This window comes from Lagenorhynchus albirostris, chromosome 11, assembly GCF_949774975.1.
Source record: "Lagenorhynchus albirostris chromosome 11, mLagAlb1.1, whole genome shotgun sequence".
Lineage (NCBI taxonomy): Eukaryota > Metazoa > Chordata > Mammalia > Artiodactyla > Delphinidae > Lagenorhynchus > Lagenorhynchus albirostris.
Genome location: NC_083105.1, coordinates 60,662,223 through 60,689,353, shown reverse-complemented (window position 1 = coordinate 60,689,353; position 27,131 = coordinate 60,662,223). Strand labels below are relative to the sequence as shown.

The 27,131-nt window shown below is 51.8% G+C and overlaps 2 protein-coding genes across 2 annotated transcripts; both read left to right on the top strand.

Annotated features, from left to right (window-relative positions):
• Nucleotides 1–2,197: 2,197 nt before the first annotated feature.
• Nucleotides 2,198–22,393, top strand: ESPL1 (extra spindle pole bodies like 1, separase). Its single transcript, XM_060166097.1, has 30 exons — nucleotides 2,198–2,278; nucleotides 2,461–3,519; nucleotides 3,801–3,905; nucleotides 4,064–4,184; nucleotides 6,147–6,283; nucleotides 7,632–7,825; nucleotides 8,129–8,368; nucleotides 8,592–8,736; nucleotides 8,845–8,983; nucleotides 9,177–9,316; nucleotides 10,262–10,396; nucleotides 11,442–11,561; nucleotides 12,057–12,228; nucleotides 12,621–12,749; nucleotides 12,882–13,038; nucleotides 13,938–14,047; nucleotides 15,110–16,098; nucleotides 16,541–16,922; nucleotides 17,092–17,244; nucleotides 17,617–17,830; nucleotides 17,932–18,122; nucleotides 19,007–19,134; nucleotides 19,259–19,381; nucleotides 20,259–20,414; nucleotides 20,523–20,693; nucleotides 20,819–20,923; nucleotides 21,107–21,222; nucleotides 21,384–21,467; nucleotides 21,636–21,800; nucleotides 22,099–22,393. The coding sequence occupies exons 1-30, from the start codon at nucleotides 2,198–2,200 to the stop codon at nucleotides 22,298–22,300; spliced, it is 6,363 nt and encodes a 2,120-aa protein (XP_060022080.1). The 3' UTR covers nucleotides 22,301–22,393.
• A 1,256-nt stretch (nucleotides 22,394–23,649) lies between these two features.
• Nucleotides 23,650–27,000, top strand: PFDN5 (prefoldin subunit 5). Its single transcript, XM_060166100.1, has 6 exons — nucleotides 23,650–23,806; nucleotides 24,014–24,116; nucleotides 24,428–24,459; nucleotides 25,519–25,593; nucleotides 25,692–25,797; nucleotides 26,797–27,000. Exons 1-6 carry the CDS (start codon nucleotides 23,735–23,737, stop codon nucleotides 26,871–26,873), a joined length of 465 nt encoding a protein of 154 aa, XP_060022083.1. The 5' UTR covers nucleotides 23,650–23,734; the 3' UTR covers nucleotides 26,874–27,000.
• The last annotated feature ends 131 nt before the right edge of the window (nucleotides 27,001–27,131 follow it).

Sequence of the window (27,131 nt, the reverse complement as noted above, 5' to 3'; positions counted from 1 at the left end):
ACATTGGTCAGCACTTTTTTTTTTCAGTTTTATCATAGTTCTTTTTTTTTTTTTAATGTGGACCGTTTAATTAATTAATTTTGGCTGCACCGGGTCTTAGTTGTGGCATATCTTTGCTGCCGCATGCGGGATCTTTAGTTGCCTTATGCAGACTCTTAGTCGCAGCATGCATGCGGGATCTAGTTCCCCCATCAGGGATCGAACCTGGGCACCCTGCATTGGGAGTGAGGAGTCTTACCCACTGGTCCACCAGGGAAGTCCCTTGTCAGCACTTTTTGATCTCTATAGAACTTCCTTCTTGTTAGAAGTAGAAGACGCATAAAAAAAGGATGTTTTAGGGCTTCCCTGGTGGCGCAGTGGTTGAGAATATGCCTGCTAATGCAGGGGACACGGGTTCGAGCCCTGGTCTGGGAGGATCCCACATGGCGCGGAGCAACTAGGCCCGTGAGCCACAACTACTAAGCCTGCGCATCTGGAGCCTGTGCTCTGCAACAAGAGAGGCTGCGATAGTGAGAGTCCCGCGCACCGCGATGAAGAGTGGCCCTCGCTTGCCACAACTAGAGAAACCTCTCGCACAGAAACAAAGATCCAACACAGCAAAAATAAATAATTAAATTAATAAACTCCTACCCCCAACATCTTCTTTAAAAAAAAAAAAAAAGGATGTTTTCTGCCCTTGAGGAGAATCAAGTAGATATACATAGGGAAAAAGTCCTAGAACACTGTCAAAGCACTGACTGCTAAGGAGTAAGCAAGATGAAATGAGTACTGAGAGAACTGATGTATCATACACATTTAGCCCCTGCAGCAATATTACCATTACAACGCTGAGATTCTTCGTCATTGCTTTTTTTTGTTGTTTGTTTTTAAATAGTCTTCCCTGCTAGATTCTCAGCTCCTAAAAGAGGTTGATGATGATGAAGAAAACCAATAATAGAGAAGGATGAGTTAATAGAGTTCATCAGGGAAAAGCTAACTGGAAGACCCAAAGTTCTGAACTGAATTCTTTGGAGGAAGGGAAGAGAAGCAGAGCCAAGTGAACGTGTATCTTTGGGGAAGTAGTAGTACTTACCGAATATAAGCCATTAAAAACTGCGAAATATCCCAGTGAATGAGTTTCCCGTCGTAACTCACAGCTTCCACCCCACCCCTCTACCCTCCATCCCCCATCAAGAAGATCCTCTGTCTTCCTCAAACAATCCAACTGATGCAAGGAGCAAGGCTGGAAGGCAGAGAGAGCTGGAAGTCGCCACAGTACTCATGTCAGTGGCCCCGGAAAACTATATTTTTAAAGAATTCCATGAAAGGGTATACCCTTTTCTCCTAGTAACCCAAACCGCGAGTTTCCAAGTAAGTTCTTTTTGTTATCTAACCTATTTCCCTTGTCTGCAAATTTAAACTCTTTCCGAGCTCTGAAGATAAAGGGGAGGAGAAGGAGGCAGGGGACTGGCCTTCACAATAGCAGCTAAGCTACACGTAGCTGAGGAAGTCGGCCCCGACTAGAAAATGTGGAAAAACCCGCATTCCCGAAAGGCTTTCGCCCTCATAGCGGCTAAACCCCGCCGGCCGGCGTCACGTGAGGACGCAGCGCGGCGAGTAAACTACAACTCCCAGCGCGCCTCGCGGCCCGCCGACGTTACGTATCTCTCGCTGATTGGTCGCTGGGCATATTTGAAAGGAGGGGCTGGCGCGGAAAACGAAGGATACATTTTGGATCCTTGCGGAGTACTCAGTCTAGTGGGTAAGTCCTGCCTCTGGGAAGAAGCACTATCTCTGGGACGGAAGGCCTGGAGGTACTCGTGAACGCATGTATGCGCCGAGGTGAATGGGGCCCCAGCGCTGACTTGAGGAAGAGGCCGGGCGTCTCTACGAGGTAGGGTCGGGAGACCTCGGGACGTCCTGGTGGTTCTGAAGAGCTCGGTGGAGGCCTCCGGTGTGGGGCGTTGGTTGGTGGGACGGGTAGTGAGGCTGGGGATAGGCTGGGAGGAAGGAATAGCAGAAGCGTCGGTTTATAACGGGAGCCCGGCGTCTTGGCATGTATGTTTTTCCAATAGGATTTCTGATGGGATTTTTTGCCCCCACCCCCACCCCCCGCCTTCCGCGGCCTTCAAGCCCTTCTCCCGCCCTTCATTTAGCTCCTTTACAAATCTTCTCCGCCTTCCCTAATCCGTTTTCCTTCCCCTAGTCCCGCGGCACCATGAGGAGCTTCAAAGGAGTCAACTTTGGGACTCTGCTAAGAAGTCCAAAGGAGGCTGAAGAGCTGCTGCCTGACTTGAAGGTGGGAGTGCTGTCTGGCTGTGGATACACCTGGCTTACCAAGCTGAGCTGTTTTGTTTTTTGACTTATTTGAAGAGACAGATTAGTAGGAGATCCACTCTTGAGCCATCTCATTTCTAGTTTCTTTCCCTATCTTTTTTTTTCTCCTTTGGTAGCCTCATTCACATCTTCTTCTCCTCCTAGGAGTTCCTGTCCAAGCTTCCACCTGATTCTCCCAGCTGCCGATCTGATGCCGAGAGGAGGCAAGCTTGTGATGCCATCCTGAGGGCTTGCAACCAGCAGCTGACTGTCAAGCTGGCTTGCCCTAGGCACCTGGGGAGCCTGCTGGAGCTGGCAGAGGTGGCTTGCGATGGCTACTTGATGTCTACACCCCAGCGCCCACCCCTCTACCTGGAACGAATTCTCTTCATCTTTCTGCGGAACACTGCTGCACAGGGAATCCCAGAGGCCACACTCCGAGTCGCTCAGCCCCTCCATACCTGCTTGGTGCAGTGTTCTCGACAAGCTGCTCCCCAGGACTATGAGGCTGTGGCTCGGGGCAGCTTTTCTCTGCTTTGGAAGGGGGCAGAAGCCCTGGTGGAGCGGCAGGCTGCATTGTCAGCTCGGCTAAAGGCCTTGAGCTTTCTAGTACTCTTGGAGGATGAAAGTACCCCTTGTGAGGTTCCCCACTTTGCTTCTCCCACAGCCTGTCGAGTGGTAGCTGCCAATCAGCTATTTGAAGGCAGTGGGCATGGTCTGAATGAAGCAGATGCTGATTTCCTAGGTGACCTGCTCTCCAGGCATGTGATCAGAGCTTTGGTGGGAGAGGGAGGGGGCTCTCCTGGTCCTCTTTCCCCGCAGAGGGCCCTCTGTCTCTTGGAGCTCACCCTGGAACACTGCCGTCGCCTCTGCTGGGGCCACCACCACGCCAGAGCCACGAGGGCAGTGGAGAAGGCCTACGATTACCTGAGGAGCACCAGTCTGGCCCCCAGCCTCCAGCTTTGCCAGCTGGCAGTTGAACTTCAGCAGGTTGGCGAGGGAGGACCCCAGGCGGTGGCCAAGCTTCTGCTCAAGGCATCAGCTGTCCTGAAGAACAGCATGGAGGCGCCGTCACCCGCACTGCGGGCATTGTGTGACAGCTGCCAGTTCTTCCTCTCAGTCCTGGAGCGAGGCACCAAGGGGCACTATGGACCTGATGCCATTCTGGGCCTCTTTGCTTTTCTTGGAAGCTACTGTTGCCTCATCCGGCAGCTGCAGGATGGCGTGAGTTAAGGACCTAGAGGTAGGGTGGGAATGTGGTTCTGTGGACTCCATCGGGCTAGGGTCTTGGGTAAGATCTGGAAGCCCTGGCTCCCGCCTTGGTAAGCTGCTCTCTGGACCATGCCTGCCAGCCAGCAAGCAGCCTCGTATACGCTGAGAGGGCAGTGGCCCATCCTGATGTCCTTCTTCCTACTCCCCGGCTGTCTCAGCTCTCCAGGGCTCTGGGCCAGTCTTCAGCTTGGAGCTCCCTGTCCCTCAAACCAAGCTCCCCCTTCCTTCCTTAGGTCTGTGGGGACTCCGCCAAGCAACTGCAGGCTTTGGTTCAGATGCACTTTCAGGGACTTCACCTCTACACTACGGTGGTTTATGACTTTGCCCAAGGCTGTCAGGTACCATCTGGAATCAAAAAACCTGGACAGGTCCTAGGGTCTGGAGTTGCTTGACTGCCCTCAGTAGAGCTTTGGGGTTGCTTTGGCTTTGGACACGAGGTGGGGTGGACATCACCTTAGACCTATTATGTTTCCTCTCACCTTTTTTGTCCCTTCAGGAAGGTGATTTGGCTGACCTGGCCCAGCTAGTGGAAAGTTGCAAATCTACTGTTGTCTGGATGATGGAGGCCTTACAGGGCCTGTCAGGCCGAGAGCTGACTGACTACCTGGGGATGACTGGTTAGTGTCCTAGGGCCCAGATACAGGGTTCTTGGGAGGGTCATCGCTTGTTAGGCAGGCAAGTAGCAGTAGCTGGATAGTTCTGTGGGACCTCCCTATGGCTTAGGGAGGCAGTGAGAAAGATATTTATAAGGATCTCTGTATTTAACAGCAGGAGAGAAGTGATGAGGCTCATTTATCATAGCAGATGTGAATTTTTTTCTCATTGGCTTTGAAATCTGACTTGGTATTTGTTTCATGAAAATGTAGAACATTTATAACTTAATTTTTTTAAAACCAGGTAGAACATTCACATGATTCAAAATACAAATTGCACAAAAGGGCGTACAGCGAAAAGTCCCTCTACTGTGCTTAATCCTAGTCACCCAAGTCCCACTCTGCAGAGGCAGCTAATATGGTCAATTCTTATGTATCCCTCTAGAGATATACTGTGTATATCTACTATATGTATATATACTATGTATATGTATATATTAACCAACAGGCATGAATATTTCTCCCCACTCTTTTTATTGAAATATACATACAGGAAAATACAAAGATCATAAGCAGACAGCTTGATGGATTTTTACAAAGTGAGCTTGGTTTGTAACCAACATCTAGGTCAAGTAACAGAGCATGACATAGACACCTGAGAAAACCCCTCTTTGTGCCCCCTTCTGGTCCCCACACCCCAACAGTAACCACTAACTATCCTAACAGCATCAATTAGTTTTACCTGTTTTGTATTTCATAATAAATTTCCCCCTCAGTTTTACAAAAAGCATAACCCTTTAGTTTGAATCATATAAATCTAATGAGTTCAGTCACTAGAAGGTTTTGGAGCGTTTTTCATATTCATATTATCAGGTTGAACCTGGCCACAGGTCATCAGGAGTCACAAAAATTAATAGTATGAAAATTCTTCCCACAGAGTATTGATATTGAAGACCTTTATTTTCTCCCAGCCATCTACATCGATAGCCAAGAAGCTGCCTAAACTAGAACTTAGGAAAATTGTATTCATTCAGTGAATATTTATTGAGTACCTACTATGTGCTAAGCACTGTTCTGAGTACTTAGATATGTCAGTAAATAAAACAAAGATCTCTGCTCTCATGAAGCCACATTCTGGTTGGGGGAGAAAGACCATAAACAGTAGAATAATTGAAGTACAACATGTTAGAAAGTGATCAGAAATATGGAGGGAAAGGAAAAGTAGAGCAGGAAAAGAAAGGGAATTAGGAGGTCAGGGCAGGTGAGGGGGGGCAAATTACCATTTAAACAGGTGGTCAGGGACTTCCCTGGCGGTCCAGTCGTTGGAACTCCACACTTCCAGTGCAGGGGGTGTGGGTTCAAATCCCCGGTTGGGGAACTAAGATCCCACATGCCACGTGGCCAAAAAAAAAAAAAAAAAAAAAGGTGGTCCGAGTAGGCCTCTTGGAGAGGGTGACATGAGCACAGCCTGGAGGGTGTGAGGGAATTGACCATGTGGAAAACTGGGAAAGGACGTCCCCTGGCAGAGGAAACAGCCAGTGTCAAGGCCCTACAGCAGGAGAGGGGCTGGCGTGTTCAAGGACTAGCAGGGAGGCTACTGTGGCTTCAGTAGAATGAGGGAAGGAGAGGGAAGTAAAGGATAGGCCAGAGCGTTTCCCCCAAAATGCTGACCTTTGGAGCAAGATGAGGACAGAGATTGGCATGTGAGGAGAGACAGGCCCTGTGTGGGGATGAGGACTTGGCTCTTGTAAAACAAGTGCAGAGAGGCTGGCTGGTGTGGGGTTACCTTCCTGGAATGGAGGGCATGGGCTGACTTGGAGCATGAAGGGGAGAGCTGTCACGTTCTCATTCCCTAGCGATGGGGGTGCCTGGCTGATCTGGGGACTGCTGAGCTGACCACAGGTTTAGCATCTCTCTGCTGCCCCTCCAACAGCAGAGGGCTGTGGAACCATTCCTGCGGTCAGCTGTCGTCTCTCTCCCCTGCAGCCTCTTACACCAGTAACCTGGCCTACAACTTCTATAGTCACAAGCTTTATGCCGAGGCCTGTGCCATCTCCGAGCCCCTCTGTCAGCACCTGGGCTTGGCAAAGCCAGACACCTATCCTGAGGTGCCTCCTGAGAAGGTATGAGGGCAGGAGGGAGGTTATATTGAAGGGAGGAGGGGCTCGAGTAGCGTGAAAGGGCCTGGCCAGGACCCTGCCTTGGAATAAAGAGTTAGGAGCTGCATGTTGGCAGCAGTACCTGGGGCAGTGTTTCCCGGACCTCACCTGTACTGTTATTTAATTTTTTTGATTCATTCACTTTTTTTTTTTTAATCTCACCACGCCTTCATGTTTACTTTTTTTTTTTTTTTTTGATTCACTTTTTATATTTAGCCTTGTCCTGGGCCAGTGGTTTTCAACCTGACTAGACATTAGAATCACCTGAGTGAACCAAAAAAAAAAAATTCTAAAGCCTGTCCCAAGCTAATTGCTTCAGAATCTCTGGCACTGGAGCCCAGGCATCTGGATATTTTTCTTAAAGTTCCTCTACGTGGTCCTTTGGGCAACCAGAGTGAGAACCACTGTCATAAAGCAGGAATACCCATGAAATGATGGGTTGGCAAGACGGGTCAGAGAGCGCCTTGGGTTTCGTTTGATGAGCCTCTCGATTTAAGTGGAGGCCTGGTATCGGATTGGTATCTTGGGCTTCTCGGCATCACTGTGGCGAATAAACAGAAGGAAAGGACAACACCAGGCACCCAGGCGGCTCTAGCAGCCCAGGCAGGAAAGGGTGGGTGTCTGAACTGAAACAGCTTCCCAAGGGATGGAAAGAAGTGGGTGAGTGCAAGAAGTCAAGGATTAACCTGGAAAGTGACTGGTGTGAGCGAGGGAGAAGGAAGAGGCCAAGATGGTCTCGCCTTTCCAACTCAGGAGAAGGTGGTGATTTGCTGAGAAGGGTCAGGAGGGGCTTCCCTGGTGGCACAGTGGTTGAGAGTCTGCCTGCTAATGCAGGGGACACGGGTTCGAGCCCCGGTCTGGGAAGATCCCACGTGCCGCGGAGCAACTGGGCCCGTGAACCACAACTACTGAGCCTGCGCGTCTGGAGCCTGTGCTCCGCAACAAGAGAGGCCGCGATAGTGAGAGGCCCGCGCACCGCGATGAAGAGTGGCCCCCGCTTGGCACAACTAGAGAAAGCCCTCGCACAAGAAACGAAGACCCAACACAGCATAAATAAATAAATTAATAAACTCCTAACCCCCAACATCTTCTAATAAAAAAAAAAAAAGGCGCAGGTTTGCAGGGGTGTGGGTGACGGATATATGGGTGGGATGGGTCGAAGCCTCAGGTTGAGAGCACCCAGATATTTAGTTGTTAGGTGTCTGTGGGGCGGGCTTGGGGGCAGGAGGACCCTGAGCACACACATCCTCCCCCATGGTACAGACTCCTTGCTTCCTCTCTCCAGTTTGGTCTGTTTTCTTCCTCTGGTCAGTTGCACAGATGCTTCCGGCTGCACGTAGAGAGTTTGAAGAAACTGGGTAAACAGGCCCAGGGCTGCAAGATGGTGACTTTGTGGCTGGCAGCCCTGCAGCCCTGTGGCCCCAAACACATGACTGAGCCAGTCACCTTCTGGGTCCGGGTCAAGATGGATGCAGCCAGAGCCGGAGACAAGGAGCTACAGCTGAAGTGAGTTGGTGGGGAGGGGACAACCATTTTTATCCCCTGGAGAGGGCTGCTTTGGCACTCATGGTCACATTCATCCTCATGTCTGAAAAAGGCACTGTTTCCTCCATTCATCATTATGGATTGAGTGCCGACTGTGTGCCAGCCACTGTGCTGGGTAGCTGGGGGGACAGCGGTGACAGGCAATTGCTCTTGCTTTCCCCACTGGAAACTGAGCTCTCAGCAAGCTGAGGCGGGGACTCCTTGGCCTGGGGCAGAGGCGCCGTGCTTCATGGGCTCCCCGGTGCTGAGCCTGCCCTCTCTCAGGACGCTGCGAGACAGCCTGAGTGGCTGGGACCCAGAGACCCTGGCCGTCCTGCTCAGGGAGGAGCTGCGGACCTACAAGGCGGTGCGGGCCAACACGGGGCAGGAACGTTTCAATGTCATCTGCGACCTGCTAGAGCTGAGCCCCGAGGAAACTCCGGCCGGGGCCTGGGCCCGAGCCACCCACCTGGTGGAACTGGCTCAGGTGCTCTGCTATCACGACTTTGCCCAGCAGACCGACTGGTGAGGAGGAAGGCCTGGGAAGGCCACTCTTGCTTCTTGCCCTAGCTCCTCTTACCCTTCCTGCAGCCCGTTTCCCTCTCCACGTCCCTGAGCACTCCCTTGAGTCTGTGGTCATGGGAACTCAATTCAAAGGATGAGGCCAGCTGTGCTGCAGAAGGCCCTTCCCAGGACAGCGTGGCAGGCACTCACAGTAGCCTGGCTTAAGTGCGTCTTCTCCCTGTAGCTCTGCCTTGGATGCCATCCGGGAAGCCCTGCAGCTTCTGGAGTCTGTGAGGCCCGAGGCCCAGGCCGAGGATCGGCTTCTGGATGATAAAGCACAGGCCCTGCTGTGGCTCTACATCTGTACCCTGGAGGCCAAAATGCAGGAGGTGAGCATGGCTGCTGTGGGGTTGAGCAGGACTGGATACAGGGCTTATTTTCCCTGGGCCCCAGTAGGCTCGTGACAACCGTGTTTTCACCCTGGTCGCCCCATCCAGGGTATTGAGCGGGATCGGAGGGCCCAGGCCCCTCGTAACCTGGAGGAGTTTGAAGTCAATGACCTGAACTATGAAGATAAACTCCAGGAAGATCGTTTCCTATACAGTAACATTGCCTTCAACCTGGCTGCAGATGCTGGTGAGGACCGTGAACGTAGTGTGGTGGGATGGGGCCTCCTCTGTGGCTTCCTGTGGGTGCCCCAGGTGTGAGGGAGGCTGCCCTGTGGAGTGGAAGGCGGGCACAAGGGCAGAGGCCATTATGGGGAAGAGGACCACCTTTCCCCAGATGCCCACACTGAGAGAATGGCTGGTCCCTTTCTTCTGACTTACAGCTCAGTCCACATGCCTGGACCAAGCCCTGGCCCTGTGGAAGGAGGTGCTTACAAAGGGGCAGGCCCCCGCTGTGCGGTGTCTGCAGCAGACAGCAGCCTCCCTACAGATCCTAGCGGCCCTCTATCAGCTGGTGGCAAAGGTAACGGGGCAGGGCATTGACACGGGCCAGAAACCCAGCTCCTTCACCTTCTTTGGCCTGTGTCCTTGCTGAGAAGTCATGTCATCCAGTGTGGGCTGTGTCACCAGTCTCCCTGAGTTAAATCCAGGCTCCAGCGTTTACTAGTACATGACCTTAAACAAGTTGCTTAACCTTCCAAGCCCATTTCCTTATTTCTAAAATGAGGGTAATAATACTACTAACTCATAGCCTTGTTAGCATTCAGTGAGATAATGCGTGAAAGATGGTGTGTGTAAACGGAATACTCAAACGGTAGCCATAATTATTGGTAATTGTCAGATAATTTGAGACCTGTATACTCAGAAAAAATACATAAATGCCTACAGATACAATTTTACATTTTTACATGCAATGTCAGGTTTCAAGGACTCCCTGAAGCTCTTCCCTGGACCCCATGTTAGGAACCTCTGAAAAAGGACGTTGCACATAGAGGATCTTTGTCACTGTGGGCATTAGCTCATATTCCTAGCAGGAGGAGCCTGGGAAGCTGCCTGAGCCCTAGATTTGAGTCTCGGCTCTACCACATACGTGTTATGTGAACTTAGACAGGCAGCTTAACATATGTTAACCTATTAGTTTCCTCGTCTGTAAGATTAGGGTTAGGGTTGCTCTGAAAATAAAGTGAGCTGGCACGGTGCCTGGCACGTAGCAAACGCTCAGGAAATCCTGGCTATTGAAGACAACTGGCGTGTGGGCTTTCAAACAAGTGAGGGGGTAGGAGGGTTTGCAGACGCCCTCGCTGCTCTCCTCTCCGGCTCCCTGAGGATGGCCAGTGGTTGCTCCGTCTGGTGGCCACATTCCAGCCAGGCCCTCAGGTCAGACCAAGGTCCCAAAGGGCTGGAGAGGAGGGGCTAGAAATGAAGGCTGAGCACGAGCTGGGTAAATGTGCTGCTCCTGGCCTCCCAGCCCCTGCGAGCTCTGGAGGTCTTCCTGCTCATACGGATCGTCTCCCAGAGACTGGAGGACCACGCGAAGGCAGCCGGCTCCTCCTGCCACGTCACCCAGCTCCTCCTGACACTCGGCTGTCCCAGCTACGCCCAGGTGAGTGCCCAGCCGCGCTAGCCTGGGGCTGCAGGGGGACCTGGCTTCGGTGACCCAGCTGTCCTCTGAGAAGGTAGGCTACTGAAGGAGTGGCTTCTCTGCCTTCCGTGCCACATTTGGCTGAAGGATGGTAAAGTGTGGAGTGGTTGGGACGCAGCTGGGGGAGAGGAGGCATCTTTCTCCATCCCACTGCCAAACCAACTGTTCATTCAGTCTTACCTAGTCTGCACTGGCAATACGCTGCTAATCCGGGGTTTCCCAGCCATTTCTGTTGTCCCAGTTGATGCTTCTTGTTCACTTAGGGCTGTTAACAATGTATTCTAACTGGTCTCCTGGCCTCCAGTTCCTCCCTTTTCCACTCCGGCTACTAGCGGCATCATGTTAGGCACAGATCTGATCTTATCTCTTTTCCTGCTTAAAGGATTACATTGGCTTCTCCGCTACCTGAGGGATACTGTCCAGATCCTTTACTCTGGATTGCACACCTTCTATATTCTGGTTCACTCTTTGTCTCGCCGCTCCACACCATGAACTTTATGCTAATCTGTACCACTTACTTTATATTCCTCATACGTACCCCGCTGTCTTTGGTTGTGGTAGACCCTTCACCCTAAATGCACCCTCGCCCCAACTTTATTTTCCTTCAGCAAACCCATACTTCCTTTTCAAGGTCTAGCTCAGTTGTCTCCTTCATAAAGCATTTTATATGTCCCCTTCTTCAAGGGTAAAATCAACCACTTTCCCTGGGTCCTGGGTGCCCACGCCCCCCCCCCCGCCCCCGCATTGCAAGCTATTGCATGGAAGGGCCTGCTTACAGCTTATCCAGCTTTGTCTCTCTGGCTTAGTGGTTAACAGAAAGGTACTAAATGAGCATTTTAGTGAGTGAGAGAATAATTCCTACGTAGACTACAATATTTGAAATAATTTAATATTTAATTGGACACGGTCAACATTTTGCTTGCAGATGCTTTAATCTGCTTTAATTTGGAGAGTCCGGCTGCCTCTCCTCACCAGCATGCTCACGCACCCCCGATTGCTTCCTCAGTTGTACCTGGAAGAGGCAGAATCAAGTCTGAAGCTTCTGGATCGCACCACAGATACATGCCTGCTCCTTTCCCTGACCTGTGACCTCCTGCGAAGTCAACTCTACTGTGCTTGCCAGAAGGTGCTTCTCACTTTCTTGATCCCCGAAGGTCTTGGGTATGGGAAGGATTTTAGGATTCTCCAGATAACCTGTCTGGCTCCTGAGGCTTCCCTGGAGCTGGGGAGAATGTTCATGGCCCCGAGGAGCAGAAACATCTCGCCTTGCCCTCTCCCGTGGATCGTCCACGTGTGCTTCTCTAGGAGCCATTCCATCCTTTTCATCCTTTTCCAGCTCCCTCTGGGGCCAGGGGGAAAGTCTGTCCCGTGACTAGAAACTGGGATGACACTGGCGCCCTCGACTGGATATCCAGTGGGATCCAAAAGGCTGGGCTTCCTCACACACTAGCTGTGTGACTTGGCTGAGTCTCCTGCCCTTTCAGGCTCTGGTTTGCTCTCCAGCTTTTATCATCTGAAAAGCAGGGGTTTGGGCTACGTGATCCGTAGGGGCACCTTGAGCTCTGAATTGCCGATCCTGCCTCACTCACTGCTCTCCTCCGCCCCTGCCCCCTCCCCCCAGGTGGCTGAGGGTGCCTCTCTGCTGCTGTCTGTGCTTCGGGACCCTGCCCTCCAGAGGCCATCCAAGGCCTGGTACCTGCTGCGCGTCCAGGCCTTGCAGCTTGTGGCAGTCTACCTGAGCCTCTCATCAGGCAGCCTCTCGGCCTCCCTGTGGGAGCAGCTCTGTGCCCAAGGTGAAAGAAGAGGGTGGATGGCCCTCCTTGTGTGGTTTGTCTGCTGTCAGCTCTTCTCTGCCCTCGTCCCCTCTGCTGTCCAGCTGCGTGGATGAGCCTAACTAGAAGCTGCCCAGAGCAGGCCTGGGATAGCAGATGAGTTTCAGTTTGCTTGCTGACTCTAACTGACTGCTCAGTGACTGCCCTGAACACGACACTGACAAGGGTTCTGAGACTCCATGTGGCCTCGGGGGAGAGAGTTCTGTGATTGATTAGCTCTGTCTGCCTTGAGTGTGGAGGGAGAGGGTGAGAGCATGCTTCGCATTTGCTTTCTTACTGTTTGAAGGTGGTGGAAGTTCTGGCCACATCATCTCCCTTCTTGTCACTCCCCCCTTCCCCCCACGCTTGCGCAGGCTGGCAGACACCTGAGATAGCGCTCATCGACGCCCACAAGCTCCTCCGAAGCATCATCCTCCTGCTCATGGGCAGCGATGTGCTCTCGGCTCAGAAGACAGCTGTGGAGACACCATTTCTGGACTACGGTAAGTCCGAGGGGAGAGCTAAGGTGGAAGGAACAGGCTAGATGGCGGGGCTGGCAGTTATGTCTGCAGAGGATCCAGGCTGCGGGTCCTGGTTCCACATGATGATGGTCTCGTCTCTCTCCTTTGCTACAGGTGAAAATCTGGTACAAAAATGGCAGGTTCTTACTGAGGTGCTAAGCTGCTCGGAGAAGCTGGTCTCCCGCCTGGTCCACCTGGGTAGTGTGAGCGAAGCCAAAGCCTTTTGCTTGGAGGCCCTGAAACTTACAACAAAGCTGCAGATACCGCGCCAGTGAGTACAGGGCCCAAGAGGATGCCGATTCCCAAACCTGAGTGCCTACGACCTTGACCGTGGGTTCCCAAACTGTTCCACAGATTAACATGTTATATTTGGACGGGTTGGTGGAAGAATGCATTCCATGGCGAACAAGTGGGAAATGCTGAGTTAATCAAGATTAGATGTTTTCATTTCCTGTAGGACTTACCATGTCCTCCAGTATGCTAACACACATTATCAATCTCCAGAAGGGAGATCTAGTATACAATGTTTCCCTAAATCTCTTCGCCTGGAGGATCCTTTTGGTGAGGAGTTCGGTCTGGGAAATCCTGTCCTCAGGCACGAGGGTGAGTTGGTTTGAGAGATGAGTGTAGAGGGTTTTTGTCAGGGAGTGCCTGAAGTCAGCCTTAGGAATTAAAGGCCTTCTGGACACTGGAAAAGACTGTGATGGCTCTGCCTGGGAAAGGGGCAGAAAGACTCTCTAGGAGGGCTCCCTTGGTGGTGCAGTGGTTAAGAATCTGCCTGCCACTACAAGGGACATGGGTTCGAGCCCTGGTCCAGGAAGATCCCACATGCCGCGGGGCAACTAAGCCCGTGCGTCACAACCACTGAGCCTGTGCTCTAGAGCCCGCGAGCCACAGCTACTGAGCCCACATACCACAACTACTGAAGCCTGTGTGCCTAGAGCCCGTGCTCCGCAACAAGAGAAGCCATGACAATGAGAAGCCCGTGCACCGCAATGAAGAGTAGCCCCCGCTCACTGCAACTAGAGAAAGCCGGCGCATGGCAACAAAGACCCAACACAGCCAAAAATACAAACAAACAAATAAATAAATAAATTTATTTTTTAAAAAAAGACTCTCCAGGAAAACAAAGGATTCCACTAATGGGTCGTCATCTTCTCTCCCAACCAGGTGTGCCCTGTTCCTGGTGCTGAAGGGGGAGCTGGAGCTGGCGCGCAATGACATCGACCTCTGTCAGTCGGACCTGCAGCAGGTTCTGTTCTTGCTCGAGTCTTGCACAGGTGAGCAGCCCGGCCCCTATGCCCGTGGGTGGTGGTGAGAGTGATGCACGCACCGCAACACAGCTTTACATGTCAAGGTTAGGTTCTCTTCTAAATCAGACTGACTTCTGTCCCAGGGCAAAGCTCCCTTCACTTCAGTCAGACCATTGGTGTCCCTCCTTCAGATGGGCTGTCCAGGACTACCTTACCTGCTTCTAGTTTTCAGTGCTTTTATATATATATATATATATATATATACATACATACACACACACACACACACACACACACGTATAGATACATACATATGTATATATATTTTTGTTGTTGTTGTTGTTTTTCTGGGGTTTTTTTTGTTTTTTTTGCCTGTGCCATGCAGCTTGCGGGATCTTAGTTCCTGGAGCAGGGATTGAACCCGGGCCCCTGCAGTGAAAGCACTGAGTCCTAACCACTGGACTGCCAGGGAATTCCCAGTACTAATATATTTTAATTTAAATAAAATTGAATATTCAGTGCCTTAGGTACTCGCCACACTTCCTGTGTTCAGTAGCCGCACATGTGGCTACTGTATGGGGCAGCACAAATGTAGCATCCTCAGAAGGACTTAAGCTAATAATAAAATATTGTATCTATGGTGCTTTTTTTTTTCCTTATCAACCACTTTTACCTGTAGTATTTCACTGGACCCACACAAAATCCTGGAAAGTTGAGTTGGGAACATAGAGTTTTTTCATTTGTAAACTCAGAAAATTGAGAAATTCAATGTTTGAGGCCAGGATCATGGGGCTAGTCAGGGGCCAGAGACAGGATTAAGACTTGGGCCTCGGGGTGCCGGCCTTCTGGCCTGAGCCATGCAGCCTTCTGAGCTGCAGATACGGGGGCTCTGTGGGCTGTGCTGATGCATTGTTAGAAGGGCAGAAAATGTTAGGATTTTATTGAAAAAATAGCAAGGATGCTAATATTTAGTATGTTAGTACAGTAACGTATATGAACAGTTAGTAGGTCGTTGGCCGCTGAGGTAGCTCAGGACACACTGGTATCATTTCTCCCAGTTTTGTAATTCTTTTTCCACTCTTCCCTCAGAGTTTGTCGGACTAGCGCAACACCCAGACTCTGTGAAGAAGGTCCACTTGCAGAAGGGGAAGCAGCGGGCCTGGGTGCCCCATCCTCCAGAGCTTCCAGAGGAAGAGCTTGTTCTAAGAGGCCCTGACCTGGAGCTGGTGGCCACCGTGGCCAAGGAGCCTGGCCCTGTAGCACCTTCTACTAACTCCTCCCCAATCCTGAAAACAAAGCCCCAGCCCAGCCCTGGCTTCCTGACCCATTTGCCCACTTGTGACTGCTCCCTCTGTGCCTGCCCTGTCCTCTCAGCAGTCTGTCTGCGCTGGGTGTTGATCACAGCGGGCGCGAGGCTGGCCATGGGCCATCAGGCCCAGGGCCTGGATCTGCTGCAGGTTGTGCTGAAGTGTTGCCCCGCAGCCAGTGAGCGCCTCACCCAAGCTCTACAAGCTTCCCTGAATCACAAAGCACCCCCCTCTCCTGTCCTGGGCCTCTTCGATGAGATCTCGGCTCAGGCATACGCACAGCTGACACTGGAGGGGCTGAGCCAGCCGTCAAACAAGAGCCTGGGGAAGATCCTGGAGTTGGGGCTAAAGTTTGTGGTGGCTCGGATACCCCACCTGGAGCCCTGGCGAGCCCACCTGCTCTTGGTTCAGGCCCTTGCAAAGCTGGCTAGCCTCAGCTGCTGCACTCCTCGACTTTTTGCGAGCTCCTGGGGCTGGCAGCCACCATCAGTAAAGACCCCTGCAGGCTCAGAACACTCTAAGCCTTGGAGCCAAAAACATTGTGGACGAAGACGCCAGCAAGAGGTCTCTGCTACCCTGCCGCTCTCAAATACCTCTCTGAAAGGTCTGGAAGGTGGAGGACCACCCTGTACACCTAAGCCCCCAGGCCGGGTCAGGCAGGGTGGCCCTCGTGTCCCCTTCACTGTGTTTGAGGAAGTCCTCCTTACAAAGAGCAAGCCTGAGGTTCCCAAGGCCCCCAGGGTACAACAGAGGTCCCAGACACGCCTCAAGGTGAGATGGGACTGTGGCTAGGTGGTACTGGTGTTGAGTGGGGGTGATCCTGCAGAAGAGTTCTGCAGAGCAGGTGTCTCTGGAATAGCTTCCTAGGGCTGGCGGGGGTTGGGGTGGGGAACCTTAAGCTCTCCTGTTACTGCAGGACCCCTACATCTTCCACAGCAAGACCTAGTTCAAGTCCATCTTTGTTTCAGACAGAAGGGACTTTTCTTCACTCTATACGGTTCCTTTCCCTTTTCATCCTCCTTATCTTCTCTTCCTTCCTCCTCTCCCTCCTTCCACAACCCAGGGTTACTGCCCCTGGTTGAGTGTGGCCTAATACCTGGGAGGTTGATTCTTAAATCTTCCCCAAGGGCCTCTATGATGGCGCTTCCACAGCGCCACCTGCTGGCGGACAATGTCTTGTCATTTGGCCCTTCTCCCTTTCCCACCATCCTAGGTGAACTTCAGTGATGACAGTGACCTGGAAGACCCTGTCTCAGTTGGGGCACGGCTTGCAGAGGGACCCAAGGGACGGGGCACTGCTTCCCGGGGCTGCGGCCGGGGCCGGGGCCGGGGCCGGGCCAGGAAGGGCCCGAGCGTGAAGACAAACTCGGTGGCCGCCCAAGGCAGTGCCCCTGGGCACCCTGGCCTCAGTGGTAGAAGCCGGAGGGTCAAGAAGCTGGCATCAGGACATTGTGAGGAGCTGGGCCCCGAGATGATGAGGACCATCCTTGAGGAGGAACTGACTGACAAGCAGATGGAAATGAGCTTTGAGATCCTCAGGGGCCCTGATGGGGAAGACTCAGCCTCAGGTATGATGGCAAGGGTGGAAAATAGAGGTCCATGATTTTTTGGGGTTGCCCTGGGGCCAAAACATGAGAAATAACTGGTGCCAAAGATGGAACAGGAAGAAAGTTCTTTTGCTGGCTCTGGGACCAGACCCTAGAAGGGAGAGCAAAGGGGATGGCAGGAAGAGGGAACTCTACAGGAAAGTCGTGTTGTCACGAGCCCCAGCTCCAGGGCTCGATTCATCCATAGGAGAATGTGAGGTGTTGAGACGGGATGCCAGCAAAGAAGAGCTGCCCGTCCGGGGCCCAGACAAGGAGAGAGACAAGGATCTTGGTCCTCTGCTCCGACTCCCCTCGGCCCCCGTAGCCGTCAGTAAGTATGCTGACCACAAAGGTGTGATCACTTGATCCCAGTGCCTTTCCATTACTGTCCTTGGTTCTGGTTTTGGACCATCTGGATCTGGCAGCCTTTGAACCTGGGTTTGAATCCTAGCACTCTTTGTCTACTAGCTGAACTCTAGTCACTCCACCTCTCTGAGCTTCAATTTACTTAACCGTAAGGTGGAATTTGGGGAGGATGGAGAGAGTTGATGCATGTAAACTGCGTAGCTCCCCACTTGGCACACTGCCCTTCATAAGTGGTAGCTGCTGTTTTCCACGTGGGAGAGGAGACAGACACTCATTCTTGGAAAGTTCCTATCAGTTAGGAAGTCGGGGATTCATCGGTGTCTTGACCTTCCTCTAGGTCTCTCTATCCTGGATTCCATCTGTGACTCACTAAGCATTGCTTTCCGTGGGGTCAGTCACTGCCCTCCTAGTGGGCTCTACGCTCACCTCTGCCGCCTCCTGGCCTTGTGCCTGGGCCACCGGGATCCCTACGCCACTGCCTGCCTTGTCACCGAGTCTGTCTCCATCACCTGTCGCCACCAGCTGCTCATCCACCTCCACAGGCAGCTCAGGTGAGTGCCCACCATCCCTAAGGCTTGTGCTGGGACAGACTGGGGGGAGTGGTCCAGACTTTGAAGGAGGCAGAACTCACCCCCTCTTGTGTTGCCTGCAGCAAGGCCCAGAAGCACCGAGGATCGCTTGAAATAGCAGAGCAGCTGCAGGGGCTGAACCTCCAGGAGAGACCTGGAGACATACCCCTGGCCCGCATCCAGCGCCTCTTTTCCTTCAGAGCATCGGGATCTGGCCACTTCCCCCAGCCTGAGAAGGAGAGTTTCCAGGAGCGCCTGGCTCTGATCCCCAGTGGTATGGCGGCAGGCATCAGTGCCTCTGCTGTTCTTTTATTCATCTTCTTAGGGAAGAGTTGGGTGAAGGAGTTTAAGGCATTAGTTAGTTCACACACACGTTTATGATCCTTACGGAAGGATCATAAATTTTCCATTGATTAGACATTTTGTACCTCTCACCAAACAGACATACCTTAAATCTAGAAGTCTTTCTTTTTTCTAATTTATTTATTTATTTATTTATTTATTTATTTATTTTTGGCTGTGTTGGGTCTTCGTTTCTGTGCGAGGGCTTTCTCCAGTTGCGGCGAGCGGGGGCCACTCTTCATCGCGGTGCGCGGGCCTCTCACTGTCGCGGCCTCTCCCGTTGTGGAGCACAGGCTCCAGACGCGCAGGCTCAGTAGTTGTGGCTCACGGGCCTAGTTGCTCCACGGCATGTGGGATCTTCCCAGACCAAGGCTCGAACCCGTGTCCCCTGCATTGGCAGGCAGATTCCGAACCACTGCGCCACGGGGAAGCCCCTCTTTTTTTTTTTTTTTGAATCTCAATTTGAGTTACCAGCAAATTCAGTGTTTTTCTTTCTTTAGGGGTAAGTTGGTTCAAGTGTCATGGGTCTTCCTATGCTAACACGAAACATGTTCACGGATGATTTGAGTGCCTCACTGTATGTGGGGAGTGGTGGGGGGTAGTGGTTGTTAGTTTCTGTAGGGACACAAATAAATACAAAACATGGTCTCTGACTACAGGGAGCTGTTAGGGTAAGGGAGAGCACCTTTGAACTCCAGTGGCCAGGGAAATCTTCTAGGAGTTGTCTTGAGTGATGGACAGGGATTGCATGCAGAAGACAGGGAAGGGAATTCTTTGTAACAGCTGAAATAACTCTGGGCACGTCCTGTGTGTCAGGGGTGACCGTGTGTGTGTTGGCCCTGGCCACCCTCCAGCCTGGAACCATGGGTGACACCCTCCTGCTGACCCGGCTGGAAAAAGACAATCCCCCAGTCACTGTGCAGATCCCCACTGCCCAGAACAAGGTAGGTTTTCTGGGCTGGGGAGCAAAGTTGGGCTGGGGCAGGCTTCTGGTCAAGCTGTGGCTGGGGGATGGAGAGATGGTGGTCACGTGGACAAGCAGAACTCTTACAACCCCATCTCCCTCAGCTTTCTGTGAGTTCAGCCCTGAAAGAGTTTGATGCCATCCAGAAGGAACAGAAAGAGAACAGCAGCTGTACTGACAAGCGGGAATGGTGGACGGGGCGGCTGGAACTGGACCGCAGGATGGAGGTGTGTGTCCCCAGCGTGGGGTGGGATCGGCCTGCCCTAGGAATATCTTCTCTCTCAGGGGTCCCAGGTTCTTGCTGAGCCACCTCAAGTCCTTTCTGGAAGTGTAGGCCTAAATAAAAAGTTATGTCACTTGGGAAGCACTTTAAACAAGAGTCTGAGACTGGAAGGGGTTATGGCAATGGAATGTTTAAAGATAAGTACAAAAAAAGAAGTTAAGCCCAAGTATCAGCCTCCCGACCACAGCTTTCATTTCACTTCCTGGCTTTAGCTTTTGCCCACCTGTTCGTATTTGTCAAAACGTAGTGTGATTTATTACAAATCATCTTTTTTTTAAAGATATATAGATATATATATATATATTTTTTTTTTTTTGGCTGTGTTGGGTCTTCATTGCTGCACGCGGGCTTTCTCTAGTTGCTGCAAGCGGGGGCTACTCTTTGTTGTGCTGCGCGGGCTTCTCGTTGCGGTGGCTTCTCTTGTTGCGGAGCATGGGCTCTAGGCGCACAGGCTTCAGTAGTTGTGGCTCGTGGGCTCTGGAGCGCAGGCCCAGTAGTTTTGGCGCACGGGCTTAGTTCCTCCACGGCATGTGGGATCTTCCCAGACCAGGGCTCGAACCCGTGTCCCCTGCATTGTCAGGCAGATTCTTAACTGTTGCACCACCAGGGAAGTCCCCCTACAAATCGTCTTATCTATACTCCCCCAGAGTCTCAACAAATGAAAAAATGTTTCTCGCTTCTTGCCTTTTATGACTGGCAGTAGGATAAGTTAAGGCACATCCACTTATTGGAAGACCCATTTCCTCGTCTCCAACATGTCGGTGCCTGTGGGGAAAGAAACTCAGCTTCCTTTCTGACTGACAGCTCTGTTCTGCATTCAGGTTCTCACCACTTCCCTAGAGAAGTATGTGCTGGGCTGCTGGCGGAGGCTGTTGCTGCCATCCAGTGAGGACCCCGGCCCTGCCCAGGAGGCCTCCCGTCTACAAGAATTGCTGCAGGAATGTGGCTGGAAGTATCCTGACCCCACTCTGCTGAAAGTGAGTTGAGCAATCAGGGAAGGGGAAGAAGGTAGCCTTAACTTTCCCACCTGCCACTGAGGGTGGAGATGGGAGCTATGGTACTCAATGACCACTGTTCCCCTGCAGATCATGCTCAGCGGTGCCAGTACCCTCACCCCACAGGACGTTCAGGCCCTGGCTTATGGGCTGTGCCCAGCCCTGCCAGAACGAGCCCAAGAGCTCCTGAGTGAGGCAGTAGAGCGTCTACAGGGTCAGACGGTACCAAGCAGTAGGCATCTTGTCTTGGTGCTGGACAAGGTAAGGAGCCAGGGGCCGGAGGGGCAGCGCCTGGTGGGCAGTGGGTAGCTACTCGCCGCCATGCCCTTTCTGACTCCTGTGTACCCCTGGCTCAGGACAGTAACCTCTGAGTGCTCTTTGCCCAGGACCTACAGAAGCTCCCATGGGAGAGCATGCCCAGCCTCCGGGCCCTGCCTGTCACTCGGCTGCCCTCCTTCCGATTCCTACTCAGCTACTCCATCATCAAAGAGGTGCGGGGTTCAGGGAGTGGGGACTGGGGGTGATTGGGGACTGGGCAAGAAAAGGTAGAGAAACCTGGGAAGAGAAGAAGGAGGTCTTAGGAATGGATCAGCTGTGGAAAGGGGCTTGGGGTTTGTGGGAGCTTGGGCCCTTGGGCCAGACCAGGATTCTGATCACCACTGTCTCCCCATCAGTCCGGGGCCTCGTCGGTGCTGAGCCAAGGTGTGGATCCTCGCAGTACCTTCTACGTCCTGAATCCCCACAATAACCTGTCAAGCACAGAGGAGCAATTCCGAGCTCATTTTAGCAGGTCAGCGGGAGAAGAGTAAGAAGCAGGGTGGGGAGGGGTAGCACAACACAGGGGCAAATGTCCTTTTCTCCAGAATCAAATGTTGCAGCCCACGTTCTCCCTACTGTTCCTTCTGCCCTCTTTGCCCCATAACCCTTCTTACTCCTACCTTTTCCCTGTAGTGAAGCTGGCTGGAAAGGGGTGGTCGGGGAGGTGCCGAGCCCAGAACAGGTGCAGGCGGCCCTGGCGGAGCGTGACTTGTACATGTGAGTGCTCAGGGCAGGGAGGTGGGGGGAGGGACAGTCCCACAGGGTGGGTATCACCACGGTTTGCTCTGGGGCTTTGGAGCCCCTGACTGGCTCAGGACACCTCTGGAGACACAGCAGAGGCCTGGCCCTGCTAGGTCAGGCTCATCTCGCCTCCTTCTGCCTCAGCTATGCAGGGCATGGGGCTGGTGCCCGCTTCCTGGATGGGCAGGCTGTCCTGCGGCTGAGCTGCCGGGCGGTGGCCCTGCTGTTCGGCTGCAGCAGTGCAGCCCTGGCTGTGCACGGAAACCTGGAGGGGGCTGGCATCGTGCTCAAGTATATCATGGCTGGCTGGTGAGTCTCGAGGGGCAAAGTCCATCCTAGGTCCCCATCCCAAGTGCTTTCCCAGGTCTGAACCCTAAATCCTTCCTCTTTTGTGCCCCACCTCCTTCCTCCCACCCTACTTCCCTGGCATACCTGGGCCCTTAACCCTTTGCCATCCTCTATCCTCCTCCTGGAACTATGGGTCGATTTCCTCATTGGCTTAATCCCTCTCAACTCACTCACCACCACCACCACCACCACCAGTCGTGTTTTCCTAGGTGTTCTGTTTTAGACCCTTACTTTGTATTTCTTCCTTCTCTTTTCCCAGCCCCCTGTTTCTAGGTAACCTCTGGGATGTGACTGACCGTGACATTGACCGCTACACAGAGGCTTTGCTGCAGGGCTGGCTTGGAGCAGGCCCAGGAGCCCCACTTCTGTACTATGTCAGCCAGGCCCGCCAGGCTCCCCGACTCAAGTATCTTATTGGGGCTGCACCTGTAGCCTATGGCTTGCCTGTCTCCCTGCAGTGACCCCCTTGGAGCTCTCCTGTTGCTGATAGAAGCCATGTGACTGTTCTACCTCCAAACTTAGATTTGGCCCTTACGATAAATATTTTAAATGATTTTCCCCAGTGTTTTATATGCAACATTTCCTTTTGATTTAATTTTTAATATAATAAAGATACATCACTTAAACCCTGTTTTGTGTAGTTCCTCTGAGAACATTTGAAGATAAGACTATTGCTGGCTTCCTACTGTGTAGTACTATAAATAGATAAGAATAGCTTGCAGGAGTTCAAGTCTGAGAGTCTTGGGAAGAAAGGCAAAACCAACAGACAAAGCTGGGCCTGTCTTGGCCTCAGCAGACAAAGCTGAAGGAGAGAGGGGCATCAAAATGCTATTAAGTGGGGACAAAGGCCCAAGGAAAGGTAGAGACAGATCCATTGAGAGTGTCTTGGCCAGGTACCCTCATGTCTATCCTGTCTTCCTGCCCTCAGGTATCCTGGGAGTGACACAAGTTTAATGCCTCAGTTGCTTTGCCCCCCTCCTAAGCGGATGTTATAGGCTGCTGTCCTTTCCCCACAAACAGCTGTTACACTTGTTAGTGCCATGCACTTTAGCAGCAGATTCTGGGGGGTTCTGATGCTGATGTACGGTTTATCTCTCCAACTAGATTAAGTTCAGAAGTACGTATCTTTTTTTTTTTTTTTTTTTTTTTTGGCGGTACGCGGGCCTCTCACTGCTGTGGCCCCTCCCGTTGCGGAGCACAGGCTCCGGATGCGCAGGCTCAGCGGCCATGGCTCACGGGCCCAGCCGCTCCGCGGCACGTGGGATCTTCCTGGTCCGGGGCACGAACCCGTGTCCCCTACATCGGCAGGCGGACCCTCAACCACTGCGCCACCAGGGAAGCCCCCAGAAGTACGTATCTTAACACTCTTATGTATCCCTCACTTCTAGCACATGGTAATTTAGCACACTGCACTGATTAATAAACCCACTGCTGTACTTTTTAGTTGATAACGGGCCTCCTTTGTGTTCTCTCCACCGCCAGACTCCCGCTTCATCTGCCCAAAGCATTCCTTTCACAGTGCTACTCCCCCCGACTCGGAGAACTTCACAGGCTTCCTCCTTGCCTGTTGTCACTAGATTTATACCACCTACGTGGAGTAGCATACATTGCTTTACAACGCTGTGGTTATGGTTAGGTTCCTTGAGCGTAGTTCCTGTTTGCTACAACTTGACTACGCTAGGCTTGGGACGTTGTGAGAAAATAAAGTGCCTCCACCCTTTCTCTTCCAATGGGAGTCACAGAGACTAACCAGCCTTTCCTTCCCTTCCGGGACGGAGGACCATAGAGACGTCTGGCGCAGCGAGGCCTCCCGACGCAGCCATCGAGATGCACAGAGGATGGCTAGAGCGTTGCTCGCCCGGCCGGCTTCAGCTTCATAAGTCGTCCTTCCCAGCATGGCGCAGTCGGTTAATATCACCGAGCTGACTCTGCCGCAGCTAGAAATGCTCAAGAACCAGCTGGACCAGGTGGGGATGGGCCCCAGAGACACCGCTTTGCCGCGTCACATCCCTCCCCACCACGGGTACTCCCTCGCCCCACTCCATTCCTCCCCAGCTGGGGAGGCTTCCCTTCCCAGGCGAAACCGCCACGCGGTGCCAGGACCCGCCCCTTCTCCGGCTGTGCCCCCTTCTCCCGCCAGCCCTCACACTGACCCTTATTCTCATCCTCTGTAGGAAGTGGAGTTCTTGTCCACGTCCATTGCCCAGCTCAAGGTGGTACAGACCAAGTATGTGGAAGCCAAGGACTGTCTGAACGTGCTGAACAAAAGCAACGAGGGTACGGGGTAGGCGTGTGAAGGCAACCTGGGGGATGTTGCGAGCCGGCTTCTCTCTTCCCGCCTCCTAATTCAGTTTTCCTTACCTGAGACGAGAGAGCAGTCCATCATGTATTGTATACTAGCTACGGGAGCCCTTTGCATGTTGCTTACCTAGAATTGAAATGTCCAGGACATTCTTCTGCTCCTGTTGTCCCTATTTCCGTCCTTTTTGTACAGTCTCTAGGTGCTGTGCCGTGTTGAAACTCCCTTTAATGTCTAAACGTTGGAGCTGCCAACCTCCCCCATTTGTTTGTCTTAATTGCTTTCACAGGGAAAGAATTACTGGTCCCACTGACGAGTTCTGTATCCTTTCTGCAGGAACTGCTACCCTGCCCTCGCCTTTTCTCCTCACACCTAACCTGCCAAGAAGGACGGGAGGTTTTAATTACTCCAGAGTGCTCGGATGGTTCTGAGAGTACTATTATACACGCTTCCTAGCTCTGCTCTCTAACCCGGAGCCAACATCCAGCTAATGCTTTGTGAGCACCCAGGTGTATGTAGAATTGAGGTGTGATTATTTCCCTTTGCTGTTTGAGGATATAACCTAATAGGGAAGTAAAACTGGTGGTTTACAGTTCTACTAATAACTTAGAAAACATAAGCAATTAGAAGAGAGGATACAGAAACAAGGGTGTTGGTTCTGTTTATTAATCCTCAATTTTAGTTCAACTGTGGCTCTTATTCCTAAACTGTTGTTACTAAGAAACCTGGATTGTGTCTACCTGTTGAATGTTTTACTTGAGTGAGCAAGTTATGACAATAGGCACCTGTAAACTGTACCAGAGAACTGACAGGCTGAAAGGGAAACACAGGAATAGCAGTGTAGTAGGGATTGCTTAAATAATGAACATTAAATTCATCAGGAATTAGCTAATTCATGTTTGGGAGTGTTAAAGGGAAAGTGAGGCTGCCTTTTCACTCAACTACTCAACAGCAACAGGAAAAAAATCACTCTAGTCTTTCTGGAAGGGCTAATGGGAAGAACTGCAAGAACTGCTTGGAAGGTGGCAGATGGGATGAGGGCAGGATCAGCATATGTGATTTTCTCCATAAGGAACCAACTTCCCTGTCTCTCTGCATTTGGAGTTTGTAGGCCTCCAGATTATTTGGTCCTTGGGCCATATAGCTTTTTATTTTTAAATTTTTGTGGCTGCACCCCGAGGCTTGCCGGATCTTAGTTCCCCAACCAGGAATCAAACCTGGGCCCCGGCAGTGAAAGTGCCAAGTCCTAACCACTGGACCGCCAGGGAATTCCTGCCTTCTAGCTTTTTAGAAAGAAGGGCCTTAGGAGGTCAAGCACACTAGCTGACAGGGAATCATGACTCATGCTGGGCTAGTTTTCCCTTAATCCTTGCTTCTCAGATGTATGTCCCTGGGAAGCTGCATGATGTGGAACACGTGCTCATCGATGTGGGAACTGGCTACTATGTAGAGAAGGTGAGTGGAAGGAAGCATATGGATGCCTCTCTGAAGGGGAGTTCTAGAGTGCAGAATGGGGTCTCCTCTTAACCCCTCATTCACCTCTGACCTTGCAGACGGCTGAGGATGCTAGGGACTTCTTCAAGAGGAAGATAGACTTTCTCACCAAGCAAATGGAGAAAATCCAGCCAGCTCTGCAGGAGAAGCATGCCATGAAACAGGGTAAGCTTGGCCTTGGGCACCTCTTTGAACCCTTTCTACAGCCATAATAAACAGGGATTGCACTGTGATCCATGGGGATGTCCCCTTTGCTGGATTAAAACCATGGTTTTCTCTTTGGCGTCTTGATGTGTTATTCTTTAGATTCTGTGCAATATATACCCACTATTTATAGATTCCTGGATTCCGTGCTTGAGAAATTTACAGAAAGGGAATCATGTCTTTGTTTTTGTGTTTGAGTTCCTATTTAGTGTGGATGGGATGAGGGAGAAGATGCATGTAAATGAACACCCGGCAAAGAAATATAGCCCTAACTAGCTAACTGCTAGCAATTACAGCCCTGGCTGCACATTAAGAATCACCCAGAGAGTTTAAAAAGAGAACCTGGGCCCACTCCAAACCAACTGCAGTTGACCCTTGAACAGTGTGCGGGTTAGGGGTGCCAACCCTTGGTGAAGTAGAAGGAAATCGGCATATAACTTTACAGTCTGCCGTCCATATCCTCCGTTCCGCATTGCACATTCAACCAGTCGTGGATCATGTAGTACTGTAGAATTTACCATTGAAAAAAAAAAAACCCCGAATAAGTGGACCTGCACAGTTCAAACCCCTGTTGTTCAAGGATCAACCGTAAGTCAATGGGGGGGCGGGGGTGGCAGGGATTCCAGGGAACAATGTTTTTTTAAAAGCTCCCCAGGTGATTCTGTTATACAGTCAGGATTGAGAACCACTGTTCTAAAGGCAGACATCTTTTCCACGTTATTTTCTGGTTATATCTGACTCATTTGAATACTGTATTTTGTTCGTTTTTATATCCCAGTGGTTTTCATATTTACTGACACATTTTAGACTCTAAATTTGTGTTGTGTGTGCCCTCCACAGTGGATCACTGTGTTAAAAGTTTTATTAACTGTAGTTGGTTGTCTCCCTGTCACTTTTCCTTAACTCTGGGTTCTCCCCTTTAGTTCCTGACCAGGGTCTGACTCTTCTTTTTTCCCACAGCTGTCATGGAGATGATGAGCCAGAAAATTCAGCAGCTCACAGCCCTGGGAGCACCTCAGGCTACCGCCAAGGCCTGAGAGCTTGTTTCAGAAATCGGACATAGGGCGCCTGCTTCAGGGGCCTGGGACTTTGTGGGCGTGGTTTCCTGCAATGCGGGAAGAGGAGGGTCTTGTGTTTAATGCTAATAAATGCGCCAGCTGGGCAGAGTGTTGGTCTTTTCTTGCATTAGGCAAGGGACTGGTGATGAGATGGGAGGGCGGTGGTGAGAGGGTTTGCCCCTCCCGGAGCCTGATAAGCAGGGGTGATACAGTGCTCATCTTGGAGGCTCCACCCGG

Coding starts and splice junctions, on each gene's coding strand:
- ESPL1 (XM_060166097.1), top strand. CDS start 2,198: ATGAGGAGCTTCAAAGGAGTCAACTTTGGGACTCTGCTAAGAAGTCCA. Junction 12,229..12,620: donor GGAGCAGCTCTGTGCCCAAG/GTGAAAGAAGAG, acceptor ACGCTTGCGCAG/GCTGGCAGACACCTGAGATA. Junction 19,135..19,258: donor TCCCCACTGCCCAGAACAAG/GTAGGTTTTCTG, acceptor CATCTCCCTCAG/CTTTCTGTGAGTTCAGCCCT.
- PFDN5 (XM_060166100.1), top strand. CDS start 23,735: ATGGCGCAGTCGGTTAATATCACCGAGCTGACTCTGCCGCAGCTAGAA. Junction 25,594..25,691: donor CTGGCTACTATGTAGAGAAG/GTGAGTGGAAGG, acceptor CTGACCTTGCAG/ACGGCTGAGGATGCTAGGGA. Junction 25,798..26,796: donor GAAGCATGCCATGAAACAGG/GTAAGCTTGGCC, acceptor TTTTTCCCACAG/CTGTCATGGAGATGATGAGC.